The following is an 11,384-nucleotide window of genomic DNA, read 5'->3' on the forward strand; positions in this document are numbered from 1 at the left end:
CATATTTAAATAGTAATGTTTTAAACAAATAACAAATGATTAAGAAAAATTAACAATTATTAGTCATGTTATAGATCTGCATTTGTGTGAACAGGGGGAAACGGGGTAAATGTCCTATGTATAGATCTAAAGGCCAAGGACGTTTTTATATAGAGATGGACTTTGAAATTGCATCGACAATTATAGTTTGAGAATTAATTAAATGTTTCTTATTAAGGAGATATGCAAGGATAAAATAATACTAGGGATTTCAATAAAACTTTATAAATACTTTTTTTACTTAATAAAGTTTCAAAAAAACACCAAAAATTTCTAGGTCATCAGGCTTTTTATTATTATTTTATCGTTCAAATGTGGCTGAAAAAATTATGAATCATATAGTTTATCTTTTTCAATTGGATATTTCTATATCAAAAAATCTAGAGAGTGTGATAAAAAACTATCTAAAATATTTAGAAAATCTTGCAGTTTATAATAATACCATAAAAATAACAAGATTGTCGATGATATAAAAACAAAATTTTCAATTAATTATGAGTTCATCGAAGATTCATCATTTGATGAACAGAGACGACTATAGTTAGAGTATTCATGATTGAAGAGAGGTATCTATATTATCAAATTTATAAGCAGCACTTGCAGACAATATATTATATTTTTTTGTAGCTGCGTGGTATTGTAAAACTAAAAAAAACACATTATTTGACTACTTTGAAAATTTTCATGATTCTTTAGAAAAAACAGAGGAGTTTTTCGCGTTTTTACACGGACATTTTTTCTCATTCTATTCAAATTGAACCCCCAACGAGATAGAAACAGGAAAATAATACACCTTGAACTGTCTTTATCTTTCATTTTGAATCAAAATTTGTTAATATTTTGAAATTGTTGTTGTTCAGAAAACACATCGAAATGCTCAAAGTCAATACACGTGGGGAGTTCCTTTTGATATTTTATAAATACAACATAATATGATTCACTAATCACTTTAATTGTTTAGAAGCTAATTAAACTGAATATATGTATAATTTCGTACTTGTCAAGGAAAATTGATACAATAATACTGTCGCGTTTTATAGATACAAACTATAATTTCAACAATAATTATATAATTATTTTTAACTGCTAATAAAGTTTATGTTTCAATTTACATGTAATTAAAAATTTATTATAAAATTAACACAAAAAATATATAAAACTGGTATTGTTTTTTTAAGTAGAAAAATGATTTTTCATTTATAAAAATTGTGATATAACATGTGCTCAGAATGTGTTGAACATGTAATGTTTCAAAGTTCAAAAATAGTATGAAATTGGAAATTCCTAAATATTGCATTCAGTTACCTTCGTATTGGTAAGAGATTTTATAGTGAAATATTATTATGCATACCATTTTTTTAGAAAAAAAAAATTAATTTTTAGGGTACTGTACCAGAAAAGTGACCCTATTACTAAAACACCGCTATACCGTATGTCTGTCTAAGTCAGTATCACGTAAAATTGCAATAATTACACTGATGAAAATTAGACGAGAGCGTGAATTACTAAAACAACAAATAATAAATTCATAATGAAAAACCGGAAAAAATTAAAATATTTGCGTAGTTTTTTATTTAAAATAACTAGAGTGATACCCACCCGCTTCGCTGGGTTTAAGAGTACAGATTGATAAAGATTGCTCTCGCTTATCCCCTTTCTATAACACTCGAAATAATGGTAAGGATTGTTGAACACAGGTAAAATATATCTATGGCTTTCTATTTTTTAAATATATAATAGTAATTATATATTGAGTATATCAGAAGAGTTGGCCGTGAAATATTTTATATTGAGTATTTTTACAGAAATCTGTAATTTATGGTAATGTCAAATTAAATTCATTTTTAATTTTTTTAGTAACATATCTTTATAAATTATACCTCATGTGTTATTCTGACAAATCAGCTATATTGCTGTACAGTTTTATTAAAAACCATTCGCTAGTTTTAGCGTGAATGCGTAACAAACGAACAAACAAACATGCTTACTTTGGCATTTATAATATATAGAGATAGAGATAAATGGCATTACAAAAATAGTATTTGTTTATAATCATAAAGGACAATAATAGTTTGTGTAAAATTAAATTTACAATGCTAGTTTTTGTCTGAATCATAGCTGAATGATTTATCTTTTAAATCGTGTTTTTAAAGCCAAGATACAGTCGAATTTTAAAAAAATTTTCGAAGTGCGATAGTGAAAATATGCGACTAAAAAAAGAATAATTTCGTGGTTCAAATATTTCCGAAAATAAAATTTGAAATATTAAGTTTGAAAATTTTAAAATAAATTAATTTCTATAGAGAAAATAAATTGGCTGCATCTTATAAGTAAATAAATTTTGTATAATTATTTGGCCTTCAATTTTTACAGTTGATAATAGAATGTTTAAAAAACATATGTCATATAAAATAGAAAAGAAAAACTTTTGTAAGTTGAACGAGATAGAAAATAATATAGGATGTCAGATAAAAAACCAACTTTTAAAATTATCTATCGTAGTTAAAAAGTTATTTCAGCCAGATTATGATTCGGCTAGCCAAATCCAATTCGTATTTACTCAAATCAACTTAAGAAATTCAATTAAGTTTGAGTTTGAGTTTAATAATTCGGGTTGAATTAAGCACGGATTATGGCACTTTAGTCGTAGGTAATTAGCGTACAATGTGTCTGAAATTAAAATATGGCTACTGCATATCTAATAAGTGCAAAGGAACTCATGAAATTTCATCCTCGACATCATTCTATGCGATAATATTGGATCGGACTAAATTTTTTTTATCACTTCATGTGAAGAATTCTCACTGGACGTACAGAAAAGTGAAGTTGGTTTTTTAAAAATTGTTGACTAGTATGCAAGATATGATCATAAAAGTCCTAATTAAACAAAGATAGAAATGCCCACTAGTGACGTCATACGTGGGTATATAAATTTTTGTTTTGCTAAAAGGAGATGGGAAACCTGTGAATGCAATCTTTGATTGCTTACAGCTTCATTGTTTTTGAATCGATTTTAATTTCGCTTTCAAATTATGCCATGGTATCAAGTGTAGTTTTACATTTTTATGAATAATATGGCTAATTGGACATCTGGATTATCCCCTTTTTTGAAACACGCCATACAGTGACATTAAATATTTTTACAATATAATCATTAGTTTTATAATACAATTACATAGATTGCATAGATAACTGTCTATAATTTACTTCTTCGTAAAATAGTTAAATACGCAATTTCAAAAATTAACAATGATGGTCAAAATTTGTTATAAACTTAGACCGCGGCTAAGAAAAAAAAAACTGTCCCATCAATGAAAATTTAAAGTTCTCTTTTTTTAAAACAAGGTCGCCCATAAATTTCTTTTACTATAACACATGTAAATACTTATAAATCTAATGCCTGAAACGGAGAAATACAAAAAAATCTATTACGTAAAACGGTTTTTACCACAATTTTCTGCAAGCGATGCTGCGAGAATTTAGATAATTTATTTATAATAATAAATTAACATAAATTATTTAAATTTATTTATGCAAATTTTTTTTTTAATTTATTAAAAAACTAAACGTCATTTTATTAACTGGATTTGAAAAAAAAAAATATTAGGTAAAATAAATTCGCATATTTAAAAAAATAACCGCATCCACTTTCATGTACGAATTTTAAGAAAGTTTTTTTTTTGTATATGTTTATAGCTGCATGTTTTTTAATCAAAATGCGTCATACATTTGACTCTGAACGTAGTTATAATTGCACCCTTGTTTTAGTAATAAACAGGTGGAAAGGTTATTGAGCAATAAGATACTACTGCCAAAAACATGAACCATGACACAATTTATTTTACCATCCCTGAATTTAAGAAAGGTGCATTATGAATACATAATGTTTACAATATGAATACAATAAAATTTTTGTCCACTTAAATGACTTTTGTAAAATTTAAAGCGTGTTTAAAGCAGGCATGGGCAAATGTGACTCAGAAAAATCCCTCATATTTCTGTAACTAAATAACGAGCAAGACAGCAACAACCTAACCAGTGTTAACCAATAATACGAGTAAGACAGAGAGACAACATTTTTTTCTACCTATCTCATTACTATTAGAAAAACTGAGATAGGTAGAAGAGTCGTATACCCATCTCGCTTCCTCCTCTATGAGCAATGCAGATTTGGATAAAGAAACACACAATAAAGTCATAACAATGGTGACTTCCACTTAAAATAATTCGGGTATGCCTGGTTTAAAGAATAGTCACAGATTCTTGAATGTTAAAAATAATCTTACTATGAATTAAGTCTCACTGTACTCCCAATCTTTTTCTGAATAATCCTTCAAAGCATCTTCAGAATACGTGTCTTTTAATCTTTGGCAAACTACAGTTTGCCGTATTTAAGATGAAGTGAGGGTGTCTTCATCTTAAATACTGAGTCTAAGTTTTATTTCAGAACGGCTGAAAATTCTTCTTAAACTAAAATTTGTTTAAGAAGATTGCTTTGAGGGCAATATTTAATTAATTGAATAAAAAATAATGGAACTTTGAAATTTCTAGAAGCAAAAACAAGATTAACTAAAAATATTATCAATAAAAATTCATTAATACAAAAAAAAATTGCAAGATTAATTAATTATTGAATAATAACGAGATTAATTAATAATAAAAGAATGTAAATTTTTGTCGAATGACGTATTTAAGAGCATTGACTGCTTACCGGTTTTTCATTTTAAAGATATAATAAAAATTCAAGAAGATTAATGAATAATAAAATATAAAGATTTTTATAATAATTAATATTCAAGAGGTATTTTATTCGTGCACATGACCTAAATTTTCTTAATAACGTCAAATAAGGTAGTGCGTACTTAATTTGGTCATTAAACATAAAATTATGTTTGCAATTTTTAATGCCCTGATCGTGCAGTCTAATGATCTTGGATTCATTGCCTCAAAGTTGCCACTAAGTCTGTTCAATTAAAAGACCAACTATTCTGAGATATCGCATTATTTGTATCGATTTTAGTCCGTATCTCAAAAACTTTAAGACCAGTCATCAAATGCACCCGATTTTTGTACTTTTTGCGTCAAAATTACCACCTTATATGCGGGGTTTTATCGAAATTGGAGATTTAAAAAATTTCTCGATTTTTTGAAATTTTTTTAAGGTTTATATCCCTTTGAAAAAATCGAGAAAATCGCAAAAAAATTTTGGTTTTGGAATTTGATGAAACTCGGTGGATGGGGTAATTTTGACCCAAAAAGTATAAAAATCAGGTTAATTTAATGATTGGACCTATAGAAAGTTACAATGTCAGTGAGTATCATGGGCAAAACTTCATTTTCAAAAAATTAGAATCCATAAAAAGTGAACAAAAGGGATAATAAGAGGGGGCTATAACGTGATAGTATTTGTTTTTAAAGGAGAAATTGCCCAACAATTGTAGTAGTTTTAACAAATGTAATAGCTCCGAAGAAAGAAGGTCCTGGTCAAAATGCCTTTTTGGGCGTACCCCAGTATATATTCCCAGTTACAAATCCTTGAAAATAGTGTTTAAACGTTTTGTTTTTGGACGCAATTAATAGAAACTAATTTAAACTTTAGTATTTGTATATCACACCGTATGATGATAACACTTATCTTTACTTAAAACTAATACATGTACGATCCTTTTAATCAGTTTAGTGTGTCTGCTTATCACAGTTGTAAGTGAGACAGGTTTTTAATAAATTAAGATGTAAAAAAATAACTTTTTTTTACAAAATTTTTTTGTTCAAATGACTCGCTTGTATTTAAAGAATTATTTTTGTTAATCCACTACCGGTAATTTAAAATTGATTTTAAGTGGATACATTTCTTATCAATTTCATTCTGAATTTTTCATGGTAAATAAAAAAATTTTCAAACTTCCAAATTTTAAATCTGATGAACTTTCGAATATTAAATCTTAAACAGATGATAAAGTTAGAAAGAATAAAAATCACAATAATCTTTTATGTCTCGAATAATACAGATTCGATAGAAATCGATTGCAAAAAATAACGATTTTGTATAGTTTTTCAAAGAAAGAGCTAAAATAAAACACATTTCATTGGAACTGGAATTTAAAATAGGCTGATCGTAAATAAAGATTGTACTTACGAATAAATAATTGGGAGTCATTTATGGGAGCTACAAGTTCTTCATGATCATGTTTATCCCAACTATTTGAAGAATTTGATAGTCTACTGAAAAGAGTTAAATCGTCACTAAAAAGACTTTTTATCGATTTTTTCCAGTCTAATCCATGTGTATGATGTTTCGAAGAAGGCTTCGACATTTCTATTACTTTCCTTCCATAAAGGGAATCTATTGTTATCCCTTTACACAACCTTAAAGCTCCATAAGTTTTAAGTTTTTGATAGAACTTTAAATTTGTGTAAAGGATAAAATGAGCACCAAATTATTTTGTACAACATAGCCTTAAAAATTTTTAGTCATATCAAGCAAAACATATCGTTTTATCAAAAATTGACGCTGTTGTCATAGTTACCAAAAATGAATTTAGTCAAAAGAAATAAAACTATCCAAATATTAAAGAAAGCAATAATAATCAAGAACATGCGAATTACACGATCTCGGGAGCTTTGTAAAATTGTGAAAATATCATTTTTTTATTAATTTTTTCATTAGATATCTCACATCAATATTTAAACAGTGGTGCTAAGAAAATGACCTCATTCTTAAGAATGAGCGAGGGGCGATGTTACACGATCTGGAAGTAATCACAGGATTTCCTTAGGGTAATTTGAATCTGGATAAAATTGGTTTCTACTACATACAAAAAAAAAAAACTATTTTGAAAGTAATAAGAATTCTTAAACGACTAAACGTCATAGTTTTATAATATTTTTTTTAAATGGCGGTCGAAAGGTCATCTCGCATCACATGATAAGTAATCTCTTGGATAATTGTATTAATCACATTTGGTTAAGATAAATTTTCAAAGAGTTTTATTTTAATAGCAAGTAAGTTTTTTATTGAAACACCGCTCTAAGAATCTTCATATCAGCATCCCCGCGTACTTTATAATATTTATGCTCTTTTAGCAAGAAGAGGTCGAGGCTTATTAATAACATTCATTGTAATGGGGAGCCTTTGTAAACTTAGCAAAAGAACTATTCGAAAAAAAATGTAGTGGCGAAATCATTGAAGAATCTGGCAAGGATGTCAAAGGTAACTTGTTGTGAATATCGGAACACTGAAAGTCGAGTGCAAAAAAATGTTTCGTGAGCTTGCCATGTAAATTAACTGCCCTGACACCTTCTTGTTCATCTTGACTCTTAACGGCTGAATGAATAAGCCTTGAACAGGAAATGGTAAGCAGGTTTCAGAAAAGCCAAGCAAATAATAGCTGCATACAGTTTTGCAAAGTATAACTGGCTCGTTGAGAAGATCTGGAAGACTCAAACTTACTGCAGGCTTACTTAAGAAAACTTACTCAAGATTTACTGCACACTCAAACATTTACGCCTCTGGTAGTTGGGGGACCATATGATATGTGCAAACTAGGCGGGAGTAGATAGTAGTTCGTTTACTTTCTGGTAGAATGTCCTAGCAAGATCAGGTCGAGAAGGTTGATTTCTTCGATAATAAAACGCTAGATGAAAAATGTATTGGTCTAAGAGAGAAAAAGGCGGTATAAGGTCGTTCTCCACCCATCTGATAACCAGCTGTGACATTTTAAATGAAATTATTGATTTATTAACTCGCCTATTATAAGTTTTCTATCGAAAAGTGTTCATGGCTATTTTTAATTAAATTAATTGTATCAATTTTTTCTATGAAGGCAATAAAAAAATATACTATACCATTATTTTCGTTATTAAATTAACTTTCTTCTTATACCAATTTCGATTGGTTAACAGACAGGGAAATATGATAAGCGTGTTTATCAATCAATAAAATTTATTAAAAAAATATCCCATCTGGTTTCAGAAGTTCGAACTTATACCGTCTCCAATACTATATGCCCTGCTCGAATGTACGAAGTATTCGGATTGATATTCGGGCAAGATACTAAGCGGGCTCAGAGTTATTGAGATACACCGGTTTGTAGAGAGCAAAGGAATCATTTTAATTATAGATGTGTTCGGATTAGATGGGCTTCGGATTGCTGAGATTTTGCTGTATTTTATTTGTATACTTTTTTTTTTCTTTTCTTAAGACCCACAATTTACCCGGAAACAATTAACTTAGTATTTACCACAGAATTAGGTTTTTGTTTGTTTTTCCCTAATATAAAACACAACTTTTCCCGTGTAAACACAGTATTTAAATTATTAAACCTCAAAAAATAGAAACATTACATCACGTACAAGGTCAAAATTATATAATTCGACGCCATATATTAGAAACACAATATTTATGATTAAATTGATTTCTTTGAATTATATAAAATATCTATTTTCATAATAAATTTAAATACCAATTTAATTAACGACTATATCAAGCTTAATTTTTTTATTTTTTTTGGAAAATTCTTCAACTTTTAATTAGTCCTTTATAAATTTTATTGTTTTCTAATAAAAATTAAGATTTTTAATAATTTTTTTAAATTAAATAATAATAGTATCGCCGCCTTCTTTTATATACTAAAGATTTGGATAACCAAGTTTTAGTGTTCCATACCTAAATGTCTAAAATTAACTCGAGAAATTTCTCTTATTAGATTTTGGACGACATCTCAAAAACTTTCATTTCGGATGTTTTAGATAAAAATTATTATCATAGATAATTAAAATAAAGAAAAAATCAATTTTAAGTTGGGTTAGTTCCGAAGACTTTTTTCGAAAAGTTTTTCATACATCTTAGATTGCTCTGCATTCTAAAATAATTTCCTGTCAATAATGCCTAATAATTCCGAATATCCCCGGTTTGTGATCACTCTGTTATCGATATTCGGCTTCTAAAAACCAAACTTTAAAGCTAATATAAAAAGAACAGAACATTGGTGCTGTGACTTCGATTCATCATTTGACTCGATAAGTTTATATTGAAATTAACTATTAATCAAGTTTCAATTGAAAATATTCCATTACAAATATTACTACCGTCGATGTCACGTGACTATTGAATGAAACAAGAATAATTTAGGAATATTTAAATTAATAAAATTGTAAATTATTGCGTCTCCATCGTTTATAAATGATAAAAATAAATCTCGACATGTTTGTCTGGGAATGGAATTATTTTTTATATAGTGATTTATTACTTTTGTAATTTCATGAAAGGGAAGCCCTTCCCTGCTCAGCGGCGTCACTCTGTGGCATCCACTTAATAAAGTGTTGGCAAATTTTTTAATAATTTATTAAATATTATCTGGCAAAAAATCTGGGATGATCCCTTAATATATGACGTAGTGAATGGAAGGTTTATTTCCTGCCACTGTTTTACTGGAAAATCTCTTGTTAGTCATTCCATAAGAACAACTAAAACATTTCCTGCAATGCTTACAGCATAAGAGCGAAGTTCAGTAAACACTAAACAAGTTTTGTGTGTGGTCAAGTGAGAGGATGGCTTGATTAAACTTTAAAGTATGCACTAGAAATGCACTAGTACTTTTTTCCCAGAAAACTATTAAAAAAGATTACACAGATAACTGAAATCAACGAAAATTATTCATGTCGAAACTTGTTAGCCCGAAGGTTGGATTCAATTCTAAAATCTTTACTGACTTCTTGGAATTTTTTTCAATTTTAAGTAAACAATAAATAAAAATAAAAGACAAGAAATAAAACATTTAAAAAAGATCATTGCTTTTTCAAGATTTCAAAATTTTTTTACCTACTTTTTCAAATTTTATCTTTTTTTGTTTACTTAGAATTATATAAATTTTAACATTCTTTTTTCAATACATTAAATTTTCTTAAATGAACTCTATCCGAAGTCCAGCGAAAAATATTCTCAAGAGACCTAAACAATACTAAATTTGAATCGTATTTACAACCCAATCCAAACCATTTTAAATTTTGGTAAAGTTGAGCCAGCAATAGATGCACGAATCAAATTAGAATTGAGTGTCTGCTTCTTTGCTCAAATGTTACTGTAACTAACAGACAGCGTTGGACAAGACAAAATCCTGAAACCTTTTTAGTAAAATTTTTGCAGAGAAAAACTGCATGAAGTAACGCAATAGTATATTACACATCTAGGGAGTAAAAGTAAAAAAAGTGTCAGATCCCATGTTCATTGTAACAGAGGGACAAACATGAGATCTAAGACATTTTTTACTTGCTCCCGTTGTGTGTATACTATTTTTCTCTCCGACGGAGGCGGAAAGCGACAACTCCGTTTTTCACAGTGGGCAAAAAGTAGACACTTTCTGCACGAAGGTGAGAAAAGAATATTTTCGTAAGTTAAAATATTCATCTACTACTATCGTGTCATGTAAACAGAAACACTGGAAGGAAGTTAGGTACGTACAAATTATTTTTTTGTATAGTAAGCTTTTTGAAAATTAAGCAAACTTTTATTTTATGCCGTATTAAAAATATTTCAATGAATCCAAATGTTTAAATCAAATTTCAAAAAGTATAAACTTCAAATAAAAATAACAACCTTGACATTCCAAACCTATTTTAATTTGAACGAAATTAAATTTCCGTAAAATAAACAAAAATTTAATTGTTAATCAATAATTACTGATAATAATCCAAAATTAGCAGTAAACAAATAGGTGTAATGCAAGTATCTTATATTTACTTGTGGCTGTTACATTCAATAAAAATTACGATTAATTTTACTCCAGAAACAGTTTTTAAAAAAAAATAGTAAATACGTTTTGAAAATGAGACCTCACGAGGTTGGAAATTCAAGGTTTTATTTCAAAACGCATTTCACGTGCACATAAGTAGAAGTGATTGAACTACATTGAACTAATTTTAATAAAAAAATTACGCACCTTTTTTCTTTTTCGTAAGGTATTCAGGCTCTTGTATGCCAGGTTGATCCCATACTAATATATGACCATTTTTGGCGCGATTTTCACCCTTTCGTGTTCCACTCATTTTTTTTTAAATTTATATTTCGCGTATAATAATAAATAAATAGATCAAAAAAATTAAATAAAAATAACAAAAAAATATTTTATATATAAATACTATAAATTACACAACATTTTTTTTTTTCGAAAATTTGTACAGACGACCGATTATTTAAGAGTTTATTCGAAATTTGTAGATATTAGAAGTGTTGTTATTCGTTTTTTGTGATAGATCTTCGTTGATAGTTAAATAAGTTAAGAAAAATTTTCAACACCGGTAGTAGAAAATTATGTGAAAATATAGAAAAAGAATGTATTAATACGAAA

General features: G+C 28.1%; 1 protein-coding gene across 1 annotated transcript in view; it reads right to left on the minus strand.

Annotated features, from left to right (window-relative positions):
* Nucleotides 1–11,148, minus strand: part of LOC123299214 (putative inorganic phosphate cotransporter) — a 28,514-nt gene extending 17,366 nt beyond the window's left edge. Inside the window, exon 1 of the mRNA XM_044881516.1 lies at nt 10,977–11,148. Coding sequence (XP_044737451.1) covers nt 10,977–11,082 — 106 coding nt within the window. The 5' untranslated portion in view covers nt 11,083–11,148. The remainder of the gene's footprint in view (nt 1–10,976) is intronic.
* Nucleotides 11,149–11,384: the final 236 nt, after the last annotated feature.

The sequence above is a fragment of the Chrysoperla carnea genome, chromosome 4 (assembly GCF_905475395.1).
Source record: "Chrysoperla carnea chromosome 4, inChrCarn1.1, whole genome shotgun sequence".
In the NCBI taxonomy this organism is placed as follows: Eukaryota; Metazoa; Arthropoda; class Insecta; order Neuroptera; family Chrysopidae; genus Chrysoperla; species Chrysoperla carnea.